The 27,216-nt window shown below is 56.8% G+C and overlaps 1 protein-coding gene across 1 annotated transcript in view; it reads right to left on the reverse strand.

The window, feature by feature from the left end:
- Window positions 1-684: 684 nt before the first annotated feature.
- Window positions 685-27,216, reverse strand: part of KDM2A (lysine demethylase 2A) — a 50,023-nt gene continuing 23,491 nt past the window's right edge. Inside the window, exons 6-22 of the mRNA XM_069857344.1 lie at window positions 26,055-26,101; window positions 25,427-25,605; window positions 23,522-23,628; window positions 22,864-22,957; window positions 20,920-21,073; window positions 19,652-19,767; window positions 18,827-18,953; window positions 17,057-17,478; window positions 11,004-11,087; window positions 9,742-10,008; window positions 8,876-9,007; window positions 7,979-8,068; window positions 6,419-7,125; window positions 4,837-5,000; window positions 4,056-4,214; window positions 3,651-3,866; window positions 685-2,602 (exon numbers count right to left, since the gene is read on the reverse strand). Of these exons, the coding sequence (XP_069713445.1) occupies window positions 2,421-2,602; window positions 3,651-3,866; window positions 4,056-4,214; window positions 4,837-5,000; window positions 6,419-7,125; window positions 7,979-8,068; window positions 8,876-9,007; window positions 9,742-10,008; window positions 11,004-11,087; window positions 17,057-17,478; window positions 18,827-18,953; window positions 19,652-19,767; window positions 20,920-21,073; window positions 22,864-22,957; window positions 23,522-23,628; window positions 25,427-25,605; window positions 26,055-26,101 (3,247 nt within the window). The 3' untranslated portion in view covers window positions 685-2,420. The remainder of the gene's footprint in view (window positions 2,603-3,650; window positions 3,867-4,055; window positions 4,215-4,836; window positions 5,001-6,418; window positions 7,126-7,978; window positions 8,069-8,875; window positions 9,008-9,741; window positions 10,009-11,003; window positions 11,088-17,056; window positions 17,479-18,826; window positions 18,954-19,651; window positions 19,768-20,919; window positions 21,074-22,863; window positions 22,958-23,521; window positions 23,629-25,426; window positions 25,606-26,054; window positions 26,102-27,216) is intronic.

Here is a 27,216-nt window from a genome sequence, read left to right on the forward strand (position 1 = left end):
GGACATGGGGAGATGGGGCCAGCTGCCACCACCCTCTGAAGATGATGGGGACGTGGAGAGATGGGGACAGCTGCCACCACCCTCTGAAGGTGATGGGGACATGGAGAGATGGGGACAGCTGCCACCACCCTCTGAAGGTGATGGGGACATGGAGAGATGGGGACAGCTGCCACCACCCTCTGAAGATGATGGGGACGTGAAGAGATGGGGACAGCTGCCACCACCCCCAGAAGATGACGGGGACATGGGGAGACAGGGACAGCTGCCACCATCCCAAAAGGTAATGGGGACATGGAGACAGCTGCCACCACCCCCAGGAGATGACGGGGACATGGAGAGAGCTCGGCATCATCTCTAGGAGATGATGGAGACTATGGAGAGATGAGGACAGCTGCCACCACCCCCAGGAGATGACGGGGACGTGGGGGACGGGGACAGCTGCCACCCCCCGCCTGGAGCTTTCTGCTTCTGAGCCAGAAAGTCCTTCAAACCAGAAAAAAAAAAGGGAAAACAACCCAAATCCAACATAAACCCCAAATCCAACATAAACCCCAAACCAAAATAAGGAGAAGGTGGCCTGGCCGAGCCCCCGAGAGCGAGCGACACCCCTTTTTTGTTTTTTTTTTGACCCTTAATGCTTACATTTAATTTTGAAAGCACAAAACATCAGAGATGGACTCGAAATCGCCAACAAAAAAATAGATATTTACAATATTTCTCCAAGGTGGGAAAAAGGGAGAGGGAGGAAAGGGAAGGGGGGGGAATCGAAACGCACCCGAAACCACAATCCAAGCCTTCAAGACCCACGCCTTCTCGCAGGAGGTGTCCGTGGGGGCTGGTTTTTAAATCACTAAGTGATTTTTTTTTTTTATATATATAGAATTTTCTCTTTTTTTTTTTTTTTCTTCACTTTTTCCCCCTCTCCGGGGTGGCCGGAGGCTCCGCGCCCAGGGCCGAGCGGGGCACGAGTCACTCCATGCTCGCTCGCTGCCTTGTGTGTCTTTTTTTTTCTTTTTTTTGTTTGTTTCTTTTAGATTTTTCTCCCCCTAAAACTCCACAAAAAGAAATCGATCCCGAAGGAAAACGTAAAGAATAAAAGCTTTGATTCTTCGGACGAAGAGAGTAAGGCAGGCGCTTGCTCGCTGTGGCCTCGCGTGTCCCAGGCGGCTTTGGGAAGGATGAAACTTGATTTGTTTTGAATTTTTCGGGGGGCGAAGCAGAAAGACGCGATTCCAAACCCCTCGAGTCGGGGACAGAGGGAGCTGCCACCTTATTTTTTTCCTTCCTTTTATTGCTTGGGAAGCGACAAGGGGGCTGCTCCCGGCCTCCTCCTCTCCTCCCCTAAGCGAGGCGGGGAAAAAAGTCCGGGCACAGGCAGGGAAATAAAATAATAACTCAAAAAAAAAAAAAAAGAAAAAAATTTCCAACTTGTTATTTTCTTTTTTTTTGTGTAATTAATTTTTTTTTTTCTGTGGGTTTTTTTTTTCTGTTTGTTTTTTTTTTGTTGTTTTTTTTTTTCTTTTTAAAGTGCAAAAAGCTCTCTGCTGCCCTAGAGAGAGGTTCTTTGGACCGACCGTTCATTGCAAAGGAAAAACGGCAGCGAAAAAAGGGAATGGGGAGAAGGAGAAGACGCTGCGGGGTTGGGTCTTGGTGCCAGGAGGGGCCGTGAGGCCTGGGCAGAGCGAGCGGCTTTCGCCTCTCCGAGCCGCTGGGGAGGAAGAGGAGGCAGGTCCCGTCCCCTCCCCGGCTGTTCCCGAGTCCTCCCTGAGCTCTGATGGACCTGGGGGTTTCTCCTCCGCTCCCATCACCTCCTGAAGGAGTTTTCTTGGGATCGACGGGCGCTGCGGAGCTGAAGAACGTGGTCGTCGTCTTCCAGCTTGGCTTCTTCTCCTGGAACCACCACAACCAGGAGCCGCTGGGATGCGCCGGGTGGAAAGGGGATCAATCCCAAACCCCTCGCCGGATGAGGGGAAACCTAAAAAAAGGGCTGAGAGCGCAGGGCCTGGTGGCACCGAAGGGTGGCTTGCGGTCCGGCTCTGCTCCCGCTTCCTTGGAGAGCCCTTGACCCTCAAGCTTTGTGCTAACGGGGAAGCAACGAGTGTTTTCCAGGCGAGAAGGAAGGGGAAAAGCTGGGAAAAGAGGGAGCCCCGGTTCTCCGTGCCAACCTCCAGGTCTCCCTGCCCCGGGCCCGTTCCTCCTCGGGTACTGGCCAGCCTGGTGGGACCGTCTTCATCGGCAGAAGGTCCATGCGAGGAGGAGGAAGGAGGATGGAGCGTGGCCAGCGGCGGCCCTGCCTGCCGAGTCGGTGGGAGGCAGCGGCAGGACACAGAGGCCAAGGCGGGAGCGTGGAGGAGCGGCTCTCTCCGAGAGGGGTGGGATGGGCTCTTTTCCTTCTCCTCAGTCCGCCCCGCGGAGGGTTTCTAGCTGATTTTTTGGATCAGCTTCTCGTCGGACAGGCAGTAGAGGCTGTTGATGGACAGGTCCGAGATGAAGTGCTCACAGGCTTTGCGGGTGATCTGTTTGCAACCTCGCAGGTCGATGAGGGTGACGTTGGAGATGCGGCGCAGGTACAGCAAGGCCTGGTCCGTCAGCTTATTGCAGCCTGCGGGGAGAGGAGAGGGAGCTGCAAGGCCAGGCCGCGAGGAGGAGGCCGCGATGACGGCAACTCCAGCCTGGACAGCGTTGAGGAGGCCACCCTTGGGGCAGCCGGGCTTGGGAAGGCCGGGCTTGGTCACTGTTAGGGTGGCCAACCTTGACCACTGCGGATGACACTAAGCTGGGTGGATCTGCTGGAGGGTCGGGAGGCTCCAAAGGGACCTGAACAGGCTGGAGCCATGGGCTGAGACCAACGGCAGGAGGTTCAACGAGGCCAAATGGTGGGTCCTGCACTTAGGACACAACAACCCTGAGCAGCTCCAGCCTAGGAGAAGGCTGGCTGGAAACTGCCTGGAGGAGAAGGACCTGGGGGGGTTGGTTGAACAGGAGCCAGCAGGGGCCCAGGGGGCCAAGAAGGCCAAGGGCATCTTGGCTTGGATCAGAGCCGGCGTGGCCAGCAGGGCCAGGGAGGTTCTTCTCCCTCTGGCCTCGGCCCTGGGGAGAGCGCTCCTCGAATCCTGGGGTCAGTGCTGGGCCCCTCCCCACCAGAAGGATGTTGAGGCTCTGGAGCGAGTGCAGAGAAGAGAACGGAGCTGGGGAAGGGGCTGGAGAAGAAGAGGAGCGGCTGAGAGAGCTGGGGGGGTTTAGCCTGGAGAAGAGGAGGCTGAGGGGAGACCTCATTGCTCTCTGCAACTCCCTGAGAGGAGGTTGTGGAGAGGAGGGAGCTGGGATCTTCTCCCAAGGGACAGGCCGAGAGGGAATGGCCTCAAGCTCCACCAGGGGAGGGTCAGGTTGAACATTAGGAAAAAATTTTTCATGGAAAGGGTGATTGGGCAGTGTGCGAGGCTGCCCAGGGAGGGGGTTGAGTCCCCTTCCCTGGAGGGGTTTAAGGGCCGGGTGGACGAGACGCTGAGGGACATGGGTTAGTGATTGAAGGGAATGGTTGGACTCGATGACCGGGTAGGTCTCTTCCAACCTGGTGATTCTCTGATTCTACTGTTGGACCAGTTGGGCACACAGAAGCCAGCCGTGGTCACCCAGAGAGTTGTACCCACCTGCCATGTTGAGCTCGGTGAGGGAGTTGCGTGTGGAAGAGCCCACGGCCGTGAGGAGGTTGGCCGACTGGTCCGTAAGGTGGTTGCAGTGGCTGAGGTCGAGGCGGGAGAGCAGGGGCATGTGGCGGATGATCAGCCGCAGCGTGGCGTCGGTGATGTCCAGGCCGGCGAGCCGGAAATCAATCATGTTGCGGAGTTTGCTGCGATTGTCCTGACCTGAAAAAAAAAAACCAAAGGAGAGGAGAAGGTGAGTGTGGACAACCCACCCTGCTGGGATGGGGCTTTCTGGATCCAGCATTGCCTCCTCGCTCTGTGCTCAGCACAATCTCCTCTTCCAGCTGCCCAAAACCCACAGGGAGGCCTCCTTGGCCGCCCCCTCAAGCAAGCAAGCAGGACAATTCTTACTGGGTTTGTCTGTCGGAGGCGTGAGTAAGTCCCGGATCTGAGGGTCCTTGATTCCTACTGCCCACCGAAGATCGAGAGTCCTGAGAAGGGGGCAGCTAGAGGTACTGAGAGCACAGACCGCAGACCAGGAACAGCCTGCTAGGATGAGGTCTTTCAGGCCTGCCAGGAGAAGGGAGAGAAGTAACAAGTCAGTGGGGCTTGGTCAGCTCCAAACCATCCTGGATGTCCTTCAAGTCCTCCTGGTCCTGCTCCTCCTCCTCTGAGCCTTTCCTCCTGGTCCTCAGAGCCTTCCCTCCTGGTCCCGGTCCTTCTCCTCTGAGCCTTCCCTCCTGGTCCTGCTCCTCGGAGCCCTCCCTCCTGGTCCTGCTCCTCTGAGCCTTCCCTCCTGGTCCTGCTCCTTCTCCTCTGAGCCTTCCCTCCTGGTCCTGCTCCTTCTCCTCTGAGCCTTCCCTCCTGCTCCTTCTCCTCTGAGCCTTCCCTCCTGGTTCTCCTCCTCTGAGCCTCCCCTCCTGGTCCTGCTCCCCCTGAGCCTTCCCTCCTGGTCCTCCTCCTCCTCCGAGCCCCCTTTCTCCAGGCACAGAGGAAGCAGCTCCTCTCCCAGCCCATGTTGGGATGAAGAGCCCAACCCTGAAGGAGAAGTTAACACGCAATAGCAGGAAACCGCGTCACTTCTTGCCACATGGCATGATCCAAGCCACCAAGAAGTTTTACCAGGGTGCAGCATCCATCTCCCACCGCGTTCCGACCACCAGAAAGCCTCGGAGAAGGGCTCCACACTCACCTGGCAGCCTGTTGACGAGCCACGTGAGCTGTTTTTTGGAGATGTTGGTCCAGCTGAGGTCAAGGCTGACCGGCTGCCTTTTGATGATGCCGCTCAGCGCTTGCGGGGTGATGGACTTGCACCTGCTCAAATCTATTTTTGTCCACAACCTCTTGTCGCAGCACCTGGGGGACAAGGACAAGGCTGGAAGTCGAGCCCCACGCGACGAGAGATGGATGGCAGGGTCACCTGGCTTTGAGGAGAACAGCCCTGGCACAGCCCCAGCTGCTCTGCTTGGTTTCTCTGGTTTCCCTGGACACAGGGGAGGTTGCTAGGGGTGTCTGGCCACACAGAGATGTCCAGAAGAAGCTCACAGCAAGGCTTTGCTGCCACAAACGAGGCTCAGAGGCCTCATGGTCCCTGCCAGGGTGCAGATCTCAAGCATCCTTGCTCCCAGCAGGAGGAACGCTCAGCCTGGCCTCACCCCACAGCCTCGCTGCTTCTCCGGGAGCTGTGACGGAGCTTGGAGGTGGCACAAACTCCACAGGAGCCTGGGGAGAGCCAGGAGCCGATGGCAACTCAGCCGCGTCCCTGAAGGTGCCACACGGGTGGCAGGTGAGGGGATTCTCTCCTCCTTCCAACCCATTCCCACCAGTCACTGCTGAAAGCGAGTTGGGTCCTTTCCCGCTGTGCCGGTGGTTAGAAAACCTCCCAGTTTCCAGTTGCCGTCTGTTCCCAAGCCCTCCATCCCCAGCTGTCCCCGTGCCAGCATTGTCTTCTTCAGGCCTGCTGCCCCCCCGAGGCGTTTCCAGCCAAGCAAACCCAGCCCTGCCTTCCCCAACCCGCTGGGAGGTGGAGGCAGGACGGGGAGCAGGGAAAAGCGAGAACCGTGCAGGATGGTGGGTGAGGAAAAGGTGTTTGTGCCTCGCAAGGAGGCAGGAGGGGACAGAGGGGCTCAGGTGACAGCAGGGCCTGCTGCCATCTCCCAGCAGAGGGGACAAAAGGAAGGAGGAGGGGACAATAAAGATGAGCGCATGTTGCAAAGGCAGCAGCTGGCCGCAGCGTCCGAGGGCAACAGCAGATCCAGGGAGGGAAGGAGGGGGCTAGAATCAGAATCATGGAATGGGTTGGGTTGGAAAGGACCTCAAAACCCAACCAGTCCCACCTCCTGCCATGGGCGGGGACACCTTCCACTGGATCAGGTCACGCCAAGTCCCATCCAGCCCGGCCTCGAACACCTCCGGGGATGGGGCAGCCACTGCTTTTCCACATTAGGAAAAAGTTCTTCACCGAAAGGTTTCTCAGGCACTGGCAGAGGCTGCCCAGGGAGGTGGTGGAGTCCCCATCCCTGGAGATGTTTAAAAGACGGGGAGATGAAGCGCTTAGGGATATGAGTCAGTAGAGGTACGGTTGGAACTGATGATCTCAAAGATCTTTTCCAACCTAGGGATTCTCTGGGTTCCCTGGAGGTGAGCTCCCTTCCCTCCTTCCCTCTGGCTGCTCGTGAGGCACAAAGCCTGGTGTGGCCAGGCCTTCTCCAGGAATAAGGACACGAGCAGAGCTGGCCGTGTCCCCCCCTCCACCCCCCGTTCCCCACACTCACCACTTGTACCAGGTCTTGCACACCCGCATGCACTCGCAGAGCTCCCTGCGAGTGAGGTAGCGGAAGACGGACATCCACACCTCGCGCTGCATCCAGCTCTCCTCGCCCTCTGGCGCTCGGCCACCTCGGCCATTAAGCCGGGCTACTCCTTCCTCTGCGTTCTCATCCTCGTCCTCCTCTTCTTCATCCTCCTCCTCGGCGGCCGCCGCCTCCTCCTCGCCCCGCAGGGGCATCCTGGTGGGCGCGTGACGCATGACGACACGGGGCGAGTGCTGCAGGTTGGTGGAGGAGGCGGTGATGGCTTGCAGCTTGGGGACGATGGAAGTGCCGTGGACGTCTTTGGTAGGACGCTGAAGGGTGACGGTGAGGTAGGAGCCGTGCAGCTTGGCCTTCTCCACCTCAGAGAGCTCTTTCTTGCCGCTGGGGTTGTTCTCCTTCTCCCTCACCATGGTTCGCTCGGTGGCCTGGAGCCGCAGCAGCTGCCTTCGCTTGAAGCGCTCGTCCCTGCTGGCGCTGTGGTGCTCGCTGGGGCCGGCTCCCGGGGACGAGCGCGTCACCACGCCTCGCGGCGACGCCGGATCGTGGATCAGCTGCAGCATGGGGGTGGGCGAGTTGGGGGGGGGGGTCAGGGGCTCCTCGCAGCTCCGCAGGGGCCGCAGCACCTTGGCTTGCGCCGCGTCATCATCGCTCTCCTCCACCTTCCGCTTCTGCGGAGAAAGCAGGGTGGGAGATTAGCAGGGATGGAGCTCTGGAGGACCTGGGCAAGGCATCCCTGGCTCTTCATAGAATCACCAGGTTGGAAGAGACCCACTGGATCATCGAGTCCAACCATTCCCATCAATCACTAAACCATGTCCCTCAGCACCTCATCCACCCATCTTTTAAACCCTTCAGGGAAGGTGACTCAACCCTCTCATTGGGCAGCCTCTGCCAGGGCCCAATCACCCTTTCCACGAAATATTGTTTCCTGCTGTCCAGCCGGAACCTCCCCTGGCGGAGCTTGAGGCCATTCCCTCTCGTCCTGTCCCCTGTCCCTTGGGAGAAGAGCCCAGCTCCCTCCTCTCCACAACCTCCTCTCAGGGACTCGGAGAGAGCAATGAGGTCTCCCCTCAGCCTCCTCTTCTCCAGGCTAAACACCCTCAGCACAACACACCGTAGGGACAAGAAGTGCTCACTTAGGTCTGCTTGACTTGCCAACGGACCCAAGAACCAGGGGGCTGTGTGCTCCAAGCACGCGTACCACCCAGGAGAAGGTGAAGATGCCCCAGGGTGGCTGCTCCCCACACCGGGCTCGCCTTAGCTGCCCCACTTCCATCCGCAGCAGCCGGCACGGTCCTACAGGCGACGCAACAGCCGTAGGCCGGTGTCCTGGGCAGGCTGGGGCTATGTAGGCAGGTAGGACGCTGTGCTGCACCCCACTGACCCCCAGTTCCCACCAGTCGCCGCCCAGCTGGTGCCCTGGATCGCGCTGGTGCCTACAAGCCCTCCAGCCCAGCCTGCCCGGCCCCGACAGCGGGATGGGACACATCCTGCTCTGCCACAGCGCAACTCGCCTCCTACCTGGCCCTTCTCAGCGTCGTCACCCTGGTAGCACTTGGGGCACTCCCAGCAGTTCGGGAGCTCATCGTTGAGCAGCCCTTCCCCATCCATCTGCAAAGAGAAGCAGGCAGTCAGCAGCAGGCCTTCGTAAAATCATAGAATGGGTTGGAAAGGACCTCATACCCATCCAGTTCCAACCCCAGGGACACCTCCCACTGGATCAGGGGCTCCAAGCCCCATCCAACCTGGCCTTCAACACCTCCAGGGATGGGGCAGCCACCACTGCTCTGGGCAACCTGGACCAGGGCCTCCCCACCCTCACAAAGAAACATTCCTTCCTAAGATCTCATCTCAATCTTTCAGTTTCAAACTATTCCCCCTCCTCCTGCCCTGCCCTCCCTGATCCAGAGCCCCTCCCCAGCTTTCCTGGAGCCTCTTTCAGTCCTGGAAGCTCCTCTAATGTACCCACAGCTTTCTCAGAAGAGAGAACCAGGCTCAACAACCCCAACTCTCTTCTCACACAGGAGGTTCTCCAGCCCTCGGATCATCTCCGTGGCCTCCTCTGCATTCGCTCCAGCAGCTCCGTGTCCTCCCTGTGCTGAGAACTCCAGAACTGGACTCTGGGCTCCAAGTGGGCCTCCCCGAGCGGAGCAGAGGGGCAGGATCCCCTCCCTCCCTGCTGCTCCCACGGCTCTGGGTGCAGCCCAGGACACGATTGATTTCTGGGCTGTAGACACATTTCCAGCTCATGGTGAGCTTCTCATCCCCCAGCACCTCAAGTCCTTCTCCCAATCCATTCTCCACCCAGCCTGTGTTTGTGCTTGGGATTGTCCTGACCCTGGTGCAGGACCTTGCCCTTGGCCTCGTTAACTCCAGGAGGTTCCAAGCCCCACTCAGCCCCACCCCCACGCTGCTCACCTGCAGGCAGCCAGGGTGAACAATCTCGTTGCAGATACAGCATTCCATGAGCTTCTTCTCAAAGTCCTGTGAGTCTTCGTTTTGATCCACCTCCCCACAAAGTGCACACGTGACAGAGTGAGGCAGCCTGGGCTACAAAGGAAAGCAGGAGTGAAACCAAAGCAAGGTGGGACAGCCTTCTCCCTTCTCTCCCCATTGTCTCTCTCATGGGGAAGGGGCCAACTGTCCCCCAGGAATCAAACTCGGTCATTGTCCTCCTCTCCTTGACCCTAATCATAGAATCAGCAGGTTGGAAGAGACCCACCAGATCATCGAGTCCAACCATTCCCATCAAGCACTAACCCATGTCCCTCAGCACCTCGGCCACCCGGCCCTTAAACCCCTCCAGGGAAGGGGACTCAACCCCCTCCCTGGGCAGCCTCGGACACTGCCCAGTGACCCTTTCCGTGAAAAATTTCTTCCTAATGTTCAGCCTGACCCTCCCCTGGTGGAGCTTGAGGCCATTCCCTCTCGGCCTGTCCCCTGTCCCTTGGGAGAAGGGCCCAGCTCCCTCCTCTCCACAACCTCCTCTCAGGGAGTTGCAGAGAGCAATGAGGTCTCCCCTCAGCCTCCTCTTCTCCAGGCTGAACCCCCCCAGCTCTCTCAGCCGCTCCTCTTCTTCTCCAGCCCCTTCCCCAGCTCCGTTCTCTTCTCTGCACTCGCTCCAGAGCCTCAACATCCTTCTTGTGGGGAGGGGCCCAGCACTGACCCCAGGATTCGAGGAGCGGTCTTACCAGTGCTGAGTACAGAGGGAGAATAATCGTTCACATAGAGATGCTGCCAGGCTCCAGCAGGCTTTTGAGACAAAGACACAGCCAGGGACTCACCGCTAAGCATTGCCGGAGTACGCAGGACTGCTTCATGCGGCCAGGCCCACCAAATTTCTTCATGTCCCTGCAGTAGTGGCACATGCCACACTCGCCCTGCATGCAAGCCTTGCATTTTCGGCACCGCACCCGCCTCCGTCTGGCGCCTGAAACGATGGGCGAGACCGTGGACCTGACGGGCGTCGGGCGGGGAGTTGGTTTCATGGTGTGCGGCTTGGTGATAGGGATGGTGGGCAGGCGCACCCGCAGCCGGGCCTGGAGCTTTAGCTGGCGACGGAAAAAGAGAGAGGGAAACGGTGTGAGATGAGCCAACTGCTGCATTCGGCTTGGATCAAAAAACCTCTGAGCCCCGGCTCCCTCGCTGCAACCTCAAATCCAACGTGGCAGAGAGCAGCCCTGCGCCCTCATGTCTCTGCAGAGACAGGGGTCTGCATCGGCGCGGCTTTCGCCACCCCACACCGAGAGCTCTGTCCTCTCACCCCCTACCAGCAGCTGGAAACGGGTCTGAGAAGGGCTGCTGCACCCTCAAAGCATCGCGGTGCTCCAGCAACAGCCAGGAATGACCAAATGGTCTGTGTTGCCCAGGTTTCCCTCTGGCTCAGCTGCGATCGCTCTTCCCCACGAGCTCGAGGTGTGCTGGCAACACCCAAGCATCCCCGTTCCGACAGCGGGTGGGACAGAACAGCTCTCCAGCAGCCACCCACCAGCCTTCACAGCAACCATGCTGGCTGCAGCATCTTCTGGGATCCTCCGTGATCAGCACGTGGGCTTGGGGAAGAGCAGGAACACCCCAAAACCCAGGTCAGGGACGCACCAAGTGCTGCATCCAAAGCCGGCAGACATCTCCAGGGCTCTTCTCCCAGAAAAGCTGCCTGGGATGACCAGGGAATCACGCTGGATCCCCTCTGGCAGGGCACGCAGGCAGAGACAGCACCTCTAACGGGTTATGCGAGAGTCTTGCTCGCCTCCAGACACCCAGATGGGGTGTTACCCACCCTTCCCAGCGGGATAGGGTCCTGCTCTTCCCTCCATCAGCAGCTCCTCGCCTCCATCTGCCCAGCGAGCTCGGCCTCAGCCCTGTGTTATGGGCACAGCTGGAGATGGAAGCACAAGGACACCTCGAAAGGTCCCTTTGTGAAGAAACTGGCTGCTCCCCACAGCAACGAGAGACCCCCAGGAGAGGGCTGCCTGCCTTGGTATTGCAAGAAGCAATGCCGCAGCGTGGACTGACCCGGTTACCACCCTCTCCTCGCGGCTCCTACCTTATCCCTCTTGGGCCACTGGACGATGGGGACGCCTGTAAGTGCCAGTTTAGGGTCGCTGTTTGCGTATTCTTCTAGCAGCAGCTAAAGGAGAGAGAAGGAGGAAAGAGAGAGACAAAAAAAAAAAAAAACCCACACAGGTATGAGCAGAGCGAAACACGCTTCGTGCCAGTGAGGCAGGTTCCGACCAGATGCCAAGGGCAGGAGGCTTCAAACGCGGCTGGGAAGGAGCCCTCCTCTACCCACGCCCGCCAGCAACGCTCCCTCCCCACAGGAGCCAGACGAGCTCTGTCGAGTCGATCTGCACAAGCGCCTTCATCGACTGCAGCTCAGCCCCGAGGCCCCTTTTTGGCTTTTGCAGTCCAGAGGGGGGTGGATTTATGGGGGAAGGAAGCATGAGAGTCCCTCCATCTGCCCCACAACAGCCCCCGGGCACCAGGATGCGATGCACCAGGACCCTTTTGGTAGCCCAGCACGAGCCGCCAGGTAGCCAAACGCTGTCCCCTGCGCTCCCAGGTGGTTTGGCTCCTCAGCACTAACCGAACGGACGCGCTGCCCCTCAGCACGACGGGCACCTTCGCTCCCGATGGACGCGGGCTCTCCCTGCTCATTCCAGCCCCTCTATCTCCCCCAACACCCCATCCCACCCCCTCCCCACTATTCCCCCCCCCAACTTGCCCCTTGCAAAGGTGCTTTATTTACTCGGCGTTGCCATGGCTACGCGGGCAGGAGCTTCCTGCCGGCATCCCCACACGCGGTGCTTCCCGCTGCCAGGCAGGACCAGGAGAGGCTTGGCCACCATCCCAGCCCCCCGGGGTTGCCCATTCCCTGGGTGAGCATGTCCCAGCTCGGCGCAGCTTCCCAGAGGCTCCGTCGCCCTTCTCGAGCGGCTGGGGGAGGCAGGAAAGCGCAGCCTCCCCCTCTCTCTGCTGCGCTGCCTACGGACTTTCCGCCTCCCTGCTAGGCTGGAAGGAAAGGTCAGGGGCTCAGGGACTCGCAGGCAGAGATGTGTGGGCTGCAAAGCTGCCTCCCCCCCAGCCCGGGGCACCACGGGGCGGTTGGCGGTGGCGCTTGTAGCTGAGGAAAAAGGGGATCCTAACGGGGGGCACCCGGGTGCCGCGGCTGAATCCGGCTCCGAGCTGGGGTGGCCAACAGCCCCCTCGCCCTCTCTGACCCCTCGCAACGAGGACGACACGGAGGGGACCCTGTGAGAGCACCGTGTGCTTCCTCCACGCCCCAAAGAAGGGATGGAAGAGAGGGGGGAAGCGAAGCCGAGCGACAGATGGGGAGCCCTCGAGGGAGAAGAAGGGTGTCCCCCCCACAGTCCCCCCCGCTCCCAACCCTGGTGGTGTCCGGATCGTCCCCGCGTCCCCTCCCGCTCCCGCGAGCGTTGCCAGCTGCCTGACCTTGTGCTTCTGGAGCTGCCGAGACTCTGGGGTGAAGTTTGCCGAGCCCTCTTTGTTTCGGTGCCCGCACGGTGAGGGTTGGGCCCCCCACCCCTTTCCCCAAACCCCTCCAAGGGTCGGCTCAGTCGGAGAAGACCCGAGCTGGACCCTTGGTCTTCGGAGACATGCTTGGGGGAGCGACGGTGCCCCCCGCCCCGAGTGCCCCCTGCTCCTCCCCGGCTTGGGCAACCGCACTGGCAACCGCGTGCTCCTGCCGAGCCCTTGGGTAGCAGCAGCAGCAGCAGCAGCTTCCTGAGCCTGAAACAATGCTGCTGCGTCACCCACATGCGGTTCCCAGCAATGCTTTGCAAACGGGAAGATGGCAGAAGAGAAAAAAGCGAGCGAAGCGAGGCAGAGGGCAGAGCCGTTCTGCTGCAGAGCCGGGAGGGGCTGCGATGGGTGGTTGGTTGGCGCCGCGTGGATTGGCGCAGGGAGCCGAGCGGTGCAGCCCACCTTCCTCCCTCCGCCACTGCAATCGGAGATGCTGGGGCCACGGCTCCCCAGGGTCGGAGCTGGATGGGGAGAGAGAAGGCGGCGGAAAGCCTTTACCCCAGCCCTGGCGCCCCCGGTTCTTTTCTTTTGTCTTCTCCAAGGTGGTTTTTGGGGGGTTCCTGCTGGAAAGGGAACCCACCTGGATCCAGGAAACAGCCCGGAAAGGGCTTTTAAATCACAGCAAAAGGGGGCGAGCGCCCCCAAAACACGTGGGCTTGAAGGACCATCCCGAACCGGAGGGATTGGGGGTTCCTGCTGGAAACGGAACTCACCTAGATGGAGGAGATAGTGTTGGGAGAAAGGGCTTTTAAATCAGAGCAAGGGGTTAAGCCCTCCCCCCCACCCCCAAAACACGAGCTTTAGGAACTGCACTTGCACCTCCTGAGCTGAAGGCATCTGGGGGTTCCTCCTGGAAATGGAACCCACCGAGGTCTAGGAGACAGCGTTGGGACAAAGGGCTTTTAAATCACGGTGAGGGTTGAGCTCCGCCAAAACACGTGGGGCTGCAGGGACTGCGCACACACCTCCCGAGCCAGAGGCACAAACCCTCCCCGATGAGCATCCCATCAGCTAAGTTTGGGAGCAGCCGTAGTCCCAAAGCCACCAACGACCTCACTGCTAGAGGGGGACAAATCCAATCCGGGGAAAACAAGGTCCCCCTGGCCACCTTCAGGGTCCCCAAAACCCCCTACCCTGGCTCCAGACCACAGCAATGAAGATGGAGGAAGCTCCTGAGACACAGCAAGGTTCCCAAAGCAGTGCTGGAGACCAGCAACTGTTCCTGCTCCTGATGCAGGATCTCCAGGCAACCTTAGCTGTTCCCTCCTGCCCCTGGAGAGCCCAAGAAGCCACTAGGTCCAGAGCATCACCACCTGAACACCCAATGACACCCTCAGACACAGGTTCTCCAAGGATCCTCCTGTCTGGATCATGCTGGGGATGCCCAGCCCTGCAGTGTGGTTTGGCCCGGCGCAGAGGACGTGCCAAGGTGGCTCCTTCATCGTTTTGCCAAGGTCAAGCACGTGAGACGGCACATCGAGGAGATGCCGGGTCAGGCAGGATGGCAGAGGGGTCTCTTCATGTGCTCCAGGCTGCAGCACTTCCATTTGGAAGTGCCAGACACTTCGTGAATGCCCTCAAAGGTCACCCTTAGCCTTCCTCATCCATCCCTGGCGAAGCAGCTCCTGCTCCTCACCGATTCCTTTGTGTCCCATTGCTCTGCAGTGAAGAGGGGGATCGTGGACACTCTTCCCATGGCCATGGAGAGGGAGAGGAGGGCCCCAAGACCACCTGCTCCTCCCAGGGGAGCTCAGGAGTGCTTTGACATCCCCTGGGCTTCTGCAAGCCAACGTGCCTGCTGCTCCTCTTAGATGTGAGCACCTGGAGGAACAAGGTGTCTTGGGAAAGCACATTCCAGCTGGCAGATGTTCTGGGAGAGAGGAAGGAGAGCCTGGGGAATGTTTTGGGCAGATGTGACCCACCAGGCAGATGAGAAGAGTCACACGCAATGGCAGAGGAGCAAGGAGACATCTCCGATCATGGGGAGACCCAGCACAACATGGAGCCAGGAATGGGGGCAATGCCAGGCAGGAGGCTTTGAGATGAGGTCTTGGAGACAAGATCCACACTTCTGGGAGAGGCTATTGCTCCTACAGTGCTTGGGGCTTCAACATCTCCAGGCAGAGCCTGAACTTGGTGGCAAGCGAACAGTTCAAACTTGGTTTCCCACAACTCAGTCAAGAGCTGGTCCGACAGCTCTTGGCCTCATGGACCATCCTGCTCCTCAGAAGCCTAAATGAGGGAAACCAGCGAGGTGAGTCCGAAGGGATGGACAAAAGCCATCAAAAGGCAATGGGACCTCTCAGAAGTTCCCTCTTTCTAACAACCCCAGTCCACACCATGCCCAGAGGCATCACCAGATTCATGGAGATCTTCCAGCAAGACTTTGGTGCTACAAGGTGGGCATGTTCACGACCTCATGTCCCCAGGGTAGATCTTCTATTAGAAGTCACTCTGGTTTCTGTGGGCCCTCCCGTTTAAGCCACTGGAGAAGAGCTCTCCATCACTCATTCAGGAGGCAGAGACGTGGTGGGAGCCTCATGGGAGGCAGGCAAAGCTGCAAAGGTGACAGAGAAGCAGAGGTGGCAACACGTTCTTCCTGTTTAAGATGCTTGATGGAGCTTTGTTTAGGGTCTCAGCAGAGGGACAATCCCTCCGGTCATGGAGCTGGAAACACATCTTTTCTCAAAGTGAAACACTGCGCTCACAGCTCAAAGCCTGAGTTTCTCCAGACCACAGAATGGAACCTTAGAATCATTAAGGTTGGAAAAGATCTCTAAGCTCATCCAATCCAACCATGGACCCAACCCCACCGTGCCTGCTGAACCCTGTCCCAAAGTGCCACATCTACACACTTTTTGAACATCTCCAGGGATGGAGACTCCACCGCTGCCCTGGGCAGCCTCTGCCAGGACTTCATCACTATTTCAGTAAAGAAACGGTTCCTACTATCCAACCTAAATCTCCTCTGGTGCAACTTGAGGCCATTCCCTTGTTCCTTGGGAGAAGAGCCCAGCACCCACCTCACCACAACCTCCTTTCCAGGAGCTGCAGAGTGTGGTGAGGTCTCTCCTCAGCCTCCTCTTCTCCAGACTAAACAACTCCAGGTCCCTCAGCTGCTCCCAGAACCCCTGTTCTCCAGCTCCGTTCCCTCCTGCAGACACACTCCAGCCCCTCAATGAACTTCTCAGAGCGAGGGGCCCAAAACTGAACCCAGGATTCGAGATGTGGCCTCACCAGCACCGAGTCCACGGGGAGACCACACCATACAGTCCGCAGAGGAGGGCCAAGGCCACTCCACGGCGTCAACTCAGGAACACACGCACGTATTCAAAGGCCACGACACGCACACTGCGCTTGAAGAAGCCACAGGAAACCAGAAGCAGAAGGTCCCCGACAACATCTCCCACTCCTTCAACCAAGCTTCACCAGAGCTTGGCCTGCAAACACCCCAGAGCTGCCCCCAAACGCAGCCGAGCACTCGATGTACCAAACAACCCACAAAAACTGATCAGGAGACAACGCTCGGAGATGAAACGTGATGGCAAAGACCAGGATACCCCATGGCTGTGGGTGGACACCAGCTTTGGCGCATGCAAGGAAACAAAGATCATCACGGAAGGGAACGGTGGTTATGGGGAGTAAAACGGACTTTTGTGGAACAGTGACATTGTCACTTTAGTGTTGAAACATGAGCGCTCAGAGCTGGCTCAACGCGACTGGCAGACGCAGCTCAGGGCCTGGGGGGAAGACTTGGATAACCTGGAGTCATATCACTGGATCATCAAGTCCAACCATAACCCAAGCCCAAATCCAGGTGGGACTCCAAGTGTCTCAACGCCCAGCAGCCCAAGGAGTCTCCAACCAGCACTGGACACAAACTACATCACCAACAAGCACCTTCACACCCGAAAGGGATCCAGATGAGGCCCAGAGGGTCCCAGCGGAGTCTCAGCCACGCTGGGTGCGAGCGGTTGCTGCTCCTGTGGAATCATTGAATCGCTTAGGCTGGGAAAGACCTTGTAGATCACGGAGTCCAACCATAAACCCAACATTGCTGACTCCACCACTAAACCACGTTCCTGAGCACCACAACCACACGTCTTTTAAAGCTCCGCGAGGGGTGGTTCAGGCTGGACAGCAGGAAAAAATATTTCACAGAAAGGGTGATTGGGCAGTGTCCGAGGCTGCCCAGGGAGGGGGTTGAGTCCCCTTCCCTGGAGGGGTTTAAGGGCCGGGTGGACGAGGCGCTGAGGGACATGGGTTAGTGATTGATGGGAATGGTTGGACTTGATGATCCGATGGGTCTTTTCCAATCTAGTGATTCTATGATTCAAGCCCTGATCCAAAATCCAAGCCAAGGCTATCCCTCAGCACCACCTCACCTCCTCACAGAGAGCATGGAGGACACCAAGCCCGCGGACACAACCTCCCTTTGCCTCAGGATGGGGGTAAGGTCAGGATGAAGCAGAGCTTCCCTGTAGGGAAGCGCCTTTCCGCTTCCAATCCCGCGAGAAAGCGGACGCGCCCTGACAGCCCCGAGGAACGGCTCCATACCTTGACGTCAGCGATGAGGGCGTCCTCATCCTCGATGCCGGTGGGAACGCATTTCTTGTGCAGAGGGAGCGACTCCAGTTTGTCGACGAGGCAGCGCAGCCCCTCCAGCTCAAACTGCGTCAGATGCACCTTCCTGGTCTTGCGTGGGCTGCCAGTGTTTGGGTCCCAGGCCTGGCCGTTCTGGGAGCCCCGGCTGGAGTCGGAAGAGTCTATAGACGGGGTCTTCTTCAGAGCTGGCAGGCTGCTCCGGCAGCTCTTGCCCAGTTCATCATAGTCCACATTGGCACCATTGGCTACGGGGCTGGTGAGAACGGACCTCCTGGTGATGGGTCGCTTGGATTCCTTCCCTGCTGCATCCTCCTCCTCATCTTCCTCCTCCTCCTCTTCCATGTTTACCGAGTCAGAGGAGCTCAGCTCCATATCTGCCACGACAGAGAAAGAGTGAGAGGAGAGCACAGCAGCCAGACAATCCCTCAAAGCAGGCAGTCAGCTTCTAGAGGAATCCCACCGGTCTCCAGAGACGTTGAAGCAACAGATACGTACGGAGATGAGGCAAGAGGAAAGGATGGGGGACACAGCAGCAAGAAAAAATGGCCAAAACCCTTTCCCATTCCTGGCTCGTTTTGTGGGAAGTTGAGGGACAGGACATGGGAGAAGGAGAAAACAAAGCCCTAGACTGTATTTGAATGGTTTGGGATGGAATGGACCTTTAAAGATCATCCAGTCCCAATCCCTGCCAAGCTTACAGCTTCCTAGCGGGGAGAGAGGACAGGTTTGCCTCCAAGCCCTTGGGTAGAGGCTGTCCAGCTCTTTCCTGCTCTGAAGAAAGGTCTCTGAGAAAGCATCTCCTGAACCCCTGCTGCTTTCAGGAGGCCAAACAATCTTCCTTAGAAGAGCGATGAAGCTGGAGAAGGGGCAGGAGAACAAATCTTACAAGGAGCAGCTGAGGGACCTGGGCTTGTTAAGAGAAGAGGAGGCCGAGGAGAGACCTTGTTGCCCTCTACAACTGCCTAAAAAGAGGTTGTAGAGAGGCTGGTGTTGGCTGGGGAACGGCCTCAAGCTGCGTCAGGGGAAGTTTAGATCGGACATTAGGAAGAATTTCTTCACCAAAAGGGTTCTCGGGCCCTGGCAGAGGCTGCCCAGGGAGGTGGTGGAGTCCCCATCCCTGAAGGGGTTTAGAAGACAAGATGAGGTGCCTGAGGATGTGATTTAGTAGTGGAGAGATACGGTCGGAGTTGGTGATCTCAAAGCTCTTCTCCAACCTAATCATTCTGTGATTTGCCAGAGACTCCCTGCGCTCCCTTGCACGGAGCCTCGACAGCGCTTTAAGCTCTGTGTGCAGGAAGGCCCTAGTCAGGAAGAAACCATCGCTGCCCTGCAGCCCAGAGCACCGCGGTGGTTCCAGCAACTTCCTTCTGCCTCTTCTCTGAGAGCTTTTATGCCTACAGGAACTCGGGCGCTGGTTTTGCTGCGAGGGCAAAGGAGGAAGCAAAAGTCTGCTTGGTTTTGACTTCCTGCTCAAGGGCAAAGCAGCAAATCGCATCTTTTTTTGGCCAGTCTGCAACGCCGCTCGGTACGACAAACAGCAAAAAATGAGGGACTGTGCAAAGAAACTTGTGCAATTGAGGATGCCACGGTTCCAAATCCTTCCTACACAGCCCTCCTGAGTTGCTAAGGCAGACAGCACTCCAGCAAGAGGGGTGAGAAATAGCTTTGATACAGATGAGGGAGGAATAAGGGTTGGAAAGCCAGCGCAGGGGCCTTTCTTACCCATGCTGAGCGATTCTTTCTGGAAATCCTTAGTCAGATGCGAGCGGCTGGTGATGCAGTAGACGTAGCGTTCCAGCACGTACCAACACATCTCGTAATAGAAGGGATAGCGGAACTTATTTGGGACCTGCAAAAGAGAAAAGGGGAGCAGCTCAGGCCTCGGGGCTGCAGAGACAGCCCTGCTGCCTCAAATCAAATCCCCTCCTGAGAGACGGGAAACGCGTGTACGTGTTTAACAGCATCATTCGTGCTTCTGGCAGCCTGATGTCATCCCCCTGATGACAAGCCTCAGTCATTCTATGTGTCCTGAGGCTTCTCTGCAGGTGCTGAGCGCTGCAGGACCCACATCTCCACAAGAAGCAAGCGAGAACACCCACTTGTCAACAGCATTTTCTACTCGAGACCTCAGGAAACCTTTGGTTTTAGTCATCTCAGACCACATCAAGGCCTAAAATCAACACCGAGTGGCACCAGAAGGCAGCCAAGCAAGGGAGAACGCAACACGCTGGATGTGCTCTCATGAAGATGTTGCTGCCTTCCTCTCTGGGCAACCAGGGAGTCTCCATCATGCTCACAGCGAGGTTTACAGACCCCTCGGAAGCCTGGAGTCAGATGGGAGGCAGGCTGAAGGAACACAAGAGGTTTTAGTGCACACTGAGGTTGTTTCTCTGCCTAAGGTCCTCCCTGTACCTTCAGCAGGTTGGCACATCTGGTTTACAGACAGCTGGAGCTCCTGAGATCGATCGCAAGGTGAGACTTGCCTGCCTGCACCCTCCCCACCATCCCAGGAAGCTCCTTCCTCCCAGCTCTCCCACAGGTCCTCACCCGCGTGCGGTCTTCGATGCTGTAGATCCGGAGCTGCATAGGGATGTTGAAGCTGTGTAAGAAGTTGCCTCCAAAAACCAGGGTGTCCATGGGAGTGTACACAGCATGGATCCAACCTGGGAGAGAAAGAGCAGAGCTTGGAGAATCCTTCTGAGCAACCAGGTGAGGTCAAGGTCCCACAACCGACAGCCCCAAGGAATTCAACTCTTTTCCAAGCTCTTACAAACAAGGATCTGCAACCTGCCGTTCCACCTCAGCCTTAAAGACATCATTTTTATGCTGCAGTTTTATTAGAAGCCTTCAAAAAGTTCTAACAACCTTTCTCCTCCCAAGGAAATATTCCCTAGTGGAAGCAGAACATCTTGTAGGAATCCCAGGTGTGCATCCCATCCTAAAAGGCTGTGATCCAGCCCCTATAAACCACCAGCCTGAGGTGCTTTTCCATCTGTCCCACCTCTTCTGCCTTGTTTTCTAGCACAGTTCTGCACCAACCGGGCACACAAGACCCTGCTGATGCCCTCCAATTATTCTGCTCGCTAAACCAAGCCAGCCTAAAGATTGCTCTCAACTTGAGAACGTTCCCAACCTCAAAGTCCCCTTGCTCAAGCCCTCTGCAAAGCAGTTACCTGCAATTCTCTCTGCTTCCCAGCTCCCTGCTGGGTTTCAGCGCTTCTGAACATTTGCTTCTGGCTCTGTGCTTCCCAGTTCTCCTATCTCCAACACAATCAGGCTTTGATTGTCTTTCCTGGGCCTCCACAACCACATTGTGAAGAATTTCCTCCTAATGTCTAGTCTAAATCTGCCCCTCTCCAATTTAAAGCTGTTGACCCTTGCCCTATCACTCCAAGCCTTTGCAAACAGTCCCTCCCCACCTTTCCTGAAGCCCCTTCAGGTACTGGAAGCTGCTCTAAGGTCTCCTAGGAGCCTTCTCTTCTCCAGGCTGAACAACCCCAACTCTCTCAGCCCCAGCCCTCAGATCATCTTTGTAGCCTCCTCTGGACTCCTTCCAACAGCTCCATCTCCTTCTTATGTTGAGAATTCCAGAACTGGACACAAAACTCCAGCTGAAGTCTCACAAGAGAGGAACAGAGCATGTTTCAGGAGCTGGCAAGCAAGAGGAAAGAGCCACATCACACCTCCCTCTCCCAGTTACTCATGAAGGAAGAGGTCAAATCCGGCCTGTTCTGATTTTTCTTGTATCCCAGGAGTTTCAGTCTCTCAACACAACCCTGGCAAAGGCCACGATCCAGCTGCCCATCCTGTAGTACCTGAGGGGATGACAAACGTGTAGCCCTGCTTGAGCTCGATGCGCTGGCACTCTGACACTCTGTCCCCGAGAAAAATGTCTCCTTGCTTCCCTGAGAGAAGCCAGTTCTCATAGAGCTCCAGGTTCTGGGGCGTAGGAGGGATCAGCCAGAAGATCTGCAGATAAAGACAACGCATCCATGGAAGTCACCAAACGATTAACGGCTACTGGTTCCCCTCTGCTTCTTCCAAAGTGCCCTGCTCCCCCTCCAGACATCTAAATCTCCTATCCTCACCCACAGAGGACACAAACCAGCAGGAATTCTGAGTGAAGTGACCGAACTGGCTGTCCCACTGGAGAAGACAAAGCTGTCGAGCAAGGTTTTTCCCAACCTGATGCACTGAGCACCACGGGAAGACGGAGCTTGGATGCTTTCTAAGATAACATTTACATCAGTGTCAAGAGATAGAGAGCCCAAAGGTGGCACCTCCATCTCCTTCGCAAGGAACCGAGAGCAAAAAGTCCAGAAATTTTAGGCACGGCAAGGTTCGCTGAACCTGGTCTAAATCCCTGGAGAAAGGCAGGATGGGATAATTGCCTTTGACCTGCTTTAAAGACGTGATAAGAGTTGTTTTCTTAGAGATCTGCTTTTAAGGACTGTGGAGAGAGCCCATCCAGCTGCCTCCTCGTGGACAGTTGCCACCCAAAGCTCTTTCCTCTGGCTCCTGGCTAAGTTCACCCCTAGATGCCTGGTGGTTTATTATCAGCAGCAGTGAAGTCTCTACTAATTCCACACAAAGATGAAGTTGGGACCCAGATGCATTTCACCGGGCAAGAGGAGGGAGCTGCCTTTGGTAAATCCTGCACTACAGGACACTTTATCTCCTCCACAGGAGCTTTTCCTACTATAACCAAGCTGAGCTACCACCAGATTTTGCTGCTTTCTGAAAGTTAAGAGAATAAATTTTACTTCCCCACCTGTAAGGGGAGCTTAAGGCACAACCTGCCCCTTCCAGGCAGGTTATTTCCAAGCCAGACCCCAGCACAAGATGGGGAGACGGGTGCCTGGCGTGGGGAAATTCCTGCACGGTTCAAACTGGAAGTCACCCGTCAGGGATGAAACGTCGCATTCAAATGAAGCCTGAAACCAAACTCAACCTCGATGGAGCCCGGGGTTCAGTTTTTGTATCCTGGGCTGAGCTTGGCAACAGCTCCAGGCAAGCAGCTCAAATCCAACACCGTTTCAGAGCTACTTCTCACCAGAAACCATCCAAGGGGGGCTTGTACTGAGCATCAGTCACAAACCTTCAGTTCAATGGCTTCTGCTTTTGAAGTCACCCAATGTTTTAAGTCACTCATGCATCTGTTGGCTACTTAAAACCTCTCGTTTTAGGAGAGGCTCCCGTTCAGCTTTAATTACCTCTTTTGCATTTGCTCCTGCTCCCAGGGAGGTGTCTGTGCCACAGCAAGAGGCGATCAGCCACGCAGCCAAATCATCTCTCAGACGCCCAAGACACCAGATGAACTGGGTTTTTCAACTCTATGTAATCTAGACTTGGAAATTTTCATGGAAAGGGTCATTGGGCAGTGGCAGAGGCTGCCCAGGGAGGGGGCTGAGTCACCTTCCCTGGAGGGGTTTAAGGGCCGGGTGGACGAGGTGCCGAGGGACACGGTTTAGTGTTTGATTGGAATGGTTGGACTTGATGATCCGGTGGGTCTCTTCCAACCTGGTGATTCTATGATTCTAACCCATTACAAGGTGGTCTCAGCAAAATCTCAAAAGCGAGGGTTTTCAGCCTGTGCCTGGTGGCCCTCCGAGGGCCTGGCCTACTTTCAAGAACCACAACTAAACAAGTTTAGGGTGGAAAGGCTTCAGTTTGCTGCCTGGGACCTGCATCTTCAAGAGAAGAGACGAAGAGCTCCTAAAGCACCCTGTACCCTTCCCAAACAGGGACCGTCCTCCTACCTTTCCTCCTCGGTGGATGTGGTACCACACAGAAGTGCCACCAAAGTCCACGTGGAAATCTGTATAGCAGCCCTTGACACTCATCAGACAGTACCTGGTGGAAAATAAGATGATGAGAAGATGAAAATGAGTGGTAAGACACATTTTAGAGCAGATACAACAACTTCAAAGTGAACGGGCTGCCCAAACTGAGGCTCGAAGCACTGCCAGAAGCCAGTTACTGCAGTGCTAAGCACTTCAGCTGCAGGGAGGTGATGAAGGAGAACTCACTTTGCGTTGATATCACATCCCCACTACAAGATGAAGAGGAGAGCCTTCATCCTCACACACACGGCAGCTCTAGAAACCCCCGTGGCACAGCTCTGGCTGCAGGGCCGGCTGGGCAGCACCCAGCAGCTCAACAGACTCCAGATGCCTCTAGGCAGTGAACATCAGGAGCTTCTACAAAGCATGGTGAGCTCCTGAATGTCACACCATTCCCTTCCAAATGGGCTTAAATAACCAACTGTGGCATCCTTAGAGGTGTTACCCACTGAAATAAAGAGGGAGATGGTCCCACCCGCTTCCCTGGGAACAAACTGCTTCTCGTTTGTGCAGTTTTCTTGCAAGAGATGCTTTGCTGCCTGTCACCACTCCAACAGCTCAGGAAATCACTTACTTCTGCACTTTTGGATACTGCATCTCCAGGATCGCATTCGTAGACTCTGTCTGACTCTCCTTCAGGTGCCTGGGCCACATGTTATCAACCCAGTCAATCAAATCCACCTACGGCAGAAAGGTAGGAGAGGTGAGTAGGGCTGAAAGGGGCACAGCAACCTCTTTTGCTACCCCGAGGCTCTCCTAGAAGCTCAAATTCCCATTCCCTGCCTGGTAAGCCTGCAGCTCGCGTGCAGCTGGGCACCTGCAGGATGCAGGGTTGCCAGAGGGAGATCAGGACGGCCATCCCATCCATCCCACCTTCCTCACTTCAGTGTGGGAACCTCATTTTCCCCGTCGAATGACCTTGTGCCCGGCTTCCAGAGAGACTCCAAGTCTCAGTCTCCTCTGCCCTGGGAGATTTCAGTGCCTTGCATCAGAAACCCTCCCTGCCACGCTGGCCAACCCTCCGGAGTCCTAGCTGAACGCAGCGTTGCTGTCCTAACGGGACCAGGGTTTCCAAACACCAAGGAAACCACAAAGCTTAACCAGCATCCAGGCTTTTACCTGCTCTCCCCAAATACATCAGGCGCTGCCGAGCTCTGTGGCTTGATTTTGGTCCTGTATTTTACACGTGGCCACACATCACGGCAGCCACCCCTGCCCTGCAGCTCTCTCTGGCCACATCGGCACTGACCACTGTTGTGGGATCATAGAATGGTTTGGGCTGGAAGGGACCTTAAAGATCAGCCAGTTTCATGGGCCTCAGGACACCTCGCTCTGGATCAGGGGCTCCAAGCCCCATCCAACCTGGCCTTCAACACCTCCAGGGATGTGGTCTCGGGGTTCTGGTTGACATCAAGTTAGAATCGTGGAACCATGAGACGGTTTGGGTTGGAAGGGACCTTCAAGCCCACTCAGTTCCACCCCTTGGCACGGGCAGGGACACTTCCCACTGCATCAGGGGCTCCAAGTCCCATCCAACTTGGCCTTCAACACCTCCAGGGACGGGGCAGCCACCACTGCTCTGGGCAACCTGGGCCTCAACCCCATCAACGTGAAGAATTTCTCCTCAAGATCTCATCTCAATCTTGCAGCTCCAAACCCTTCCCCTTGTCCTGTCCCTGCCCTCCCTGATCCAGAGCCCCTCCCCAGCTTTCCTGGAGCCCCTTTCAGTCCTGGAAGCTGCTCTAAGGTCTCCCTGGAGTCTTGTCTTCTCCAGGCTGAACAACCCCAGCTCTCTCAGCCCGCCCTCATAGCAGAGGGGCTCAAGCCCTCGAATCATCTTCATAGCCCTCTTCTGGACCTGTTCCAACAGTTCCATATCCTTCTTATGCTGGGGATGCAGGAGAAGGCTCCACCAAGCAGTGGATACGGCCCACGGAAAGCAGGGCCAAGGCCGAACGACAGCCAGGGTTTGGCAGTGGGATGAGCTTACTGGGAGAGGCTGGAAGCCAACGTCCCCACCACTCACTGCGGCTCAGCACAAACGTGACCTCTCTGTTCTAACTCGGGTTCTTGTTTGAACTCCATGCCTGTTCTTGAGGGCCGGCCAGCAGGAGCAGGTCACCTCACTCCAATTGTTCCTCAGCCGCGCGCTTCCATTTCTCTAATTGCTGACAGCTCGTGAACACGCCGGCTCTCCCCACCAGGGACTTGGTGGTCACTGCAGCTGAGGGACACCCAAGCTGCTGATGCTGAGGGACGCTGGGCAGCCCCAGCCTGACTGCGAGATCAACTACAGCAGACGAGGCCGAGTCAGACACAGGATCAGCTCCAGCAGCTTCTAGAGCACAGCAGTGACATCCCATGTGTGTTACAAGCAGTTCCTCTCCTCCTACGTCCAAGCGTTAGGCTCCACCTTGCCAACGGAGGACCACAAGCACAAGGGAAAGGACATTCCTGCAGAAGGAAGAGCCGTGCTCACCGTAGCAGGTCTCTGCACCAGGTTCTCCAGTTTGGTATGGCTGAACTCCAGGCTGATGACGTTGTAAAGTTTCTCCCTCTCGGCCTCCGGAGTTTCATAGTAGCGTGCCCACTGTGCCATGGACATCTCGATATCCCTCTGAGTGTTCACATCCATGACATCCACCATCCGTCGGCTCCCTGCCACAAGAGACAGACGTCCCTGGAACCGTCTCTGGGCACAGCAGATCACCCAGAAGAGATGCTCCGGGAGAAAAGGGACCTTTCCTTAAGGTGATGTCTGCACGGAACGGTTTGGTTGGAAGGGACCTCAAAGCCCAGCCAGTTCCAACCCCCCTGCCATGGGCAGGGACACCTCCCACTGGATCAGGTTGTTCAAAGCTTCATCCAACCTGGCCATGAACACCTCCAGGGATGAAGCACCCAGGACTTCTTGGCCTCTCTCACCTTCTTCCAAGCCCACGCTGAAGCAGACGCTGCTTCAGGTCAAACTAAACTACTCGAGCACGTACGAGCTGTGATCCACTAGCAAGGGATGAGTCCTGGAGGTTTGACAGACCTGACGACTCTGAATTCCTCGCCATCTGCCCGGGGTGCAGCAGGACACACCGTGGTCCCTGGACACTTACCGACACAGAGCCGCACGTCATTCACGCTGAAGTCCGGATCGGGCATCCTGCAGGACAAACATTTTGCTGAGAAAATCATGAAGTGCTTCTGGTTGGAGACCCTTCCCTCTAACCCCAGTATCGGCGCCCTGGAGATACCGCTGGGCTGCTTTTTCCCTCTTGGATGGGGGTGAAGACCAAACCACCAGATCTCTGGGGGCACAGGGCTAGAGGGAAACACCAGGCCCAACTTCTGCCTAGGGAAGCAGATTTGGGACTCGGATACAAAATCTCAAGAGCATGAGCTGTCGTACAGTGGCAAATGAGCAAGCAGGCCGTGAGCTACATAACTGTAGCGCTTGTTAAGACTGCTCCTTAGTTATCCCAGTATAAAGGACAGAGCAAGACCAGTACTAGCAGGGTATTTCCCTAACGCAGCATAGAATCGTAGAATGGTTTGGGTTGAAAGGGACCTTAAGATCATCCAATTCCAACCCCCTGCCACGGGCAGGGACACCTTCCACTGGATCAGGCTGCCCAAGGCCCCATCCAACCTGGCCTTGAACACCTCCAGGGATGGGGCAGCCACAGCTTCTCTGGGCAACCTGGGCCGGGGCCTCCCCACCCTCATCACGAAGAATTCCTTCCTAATGCCTCCTCTAAATTTGACCCTCTCCAATTTAAAGCCATTCCCCTTTGTCCTATCACTCCAAGCCTTTGTGAACAGTCCCTCCCCAGCTTTTCTGGAGCCCCTTCGGGTACTGGAAGGTCGCTATAAGGTCTCCTCGGTGCCTCCTCTTCTCCAGGCTGAACAACCCCAACTCTCTCAGTCTCTCCACGTACAGGAGGCTCTCCAGCCCTCGGATCATCTCCGTGGCCTCCTCTGCACTCGCTCCAACAGCTCCATCTCCTTGTGTAGAGGACTCCAGAACTGGATGCAGGGCTTCAGGTGGGTCTCACAGAGCAGAGCAGAGAGGAGAATCCCCTCCCTCCCTGCTGCTCCCACTGCTCTGGATGCAGCCCATGCTTCGCTGACTGTTTGTCCCAGCGTATTTACCTGTGCAAACACTGCTGGCCCAGGCAGAATGGGCAGCCATCCAAGCAGCTCTTAACCCAGAGAAATAACCGAAAGCCCAGGACAAACCCAATTTCATCCACACTACGATTCTCAGCATCAAATCTG

The sequence above is a fragment of the Phaenicophaeus curvirostris genome, chromosome 5 (genome assembly GCF_032191515.1).
Source record: "Phaenicophaeus curvirostris isolate KB17595 chromosome 5, BPBGC_Pcur_1.0, whole genome shotgun sequence".
NCBI classification, from domain to species: domain Eukaryota; kingdom Metazoa; phylum Chordata; class Aves; order Cuculiformes; family Cuculidae; genus Phaenicophaeus; species Phaenicophaeus curvirostris.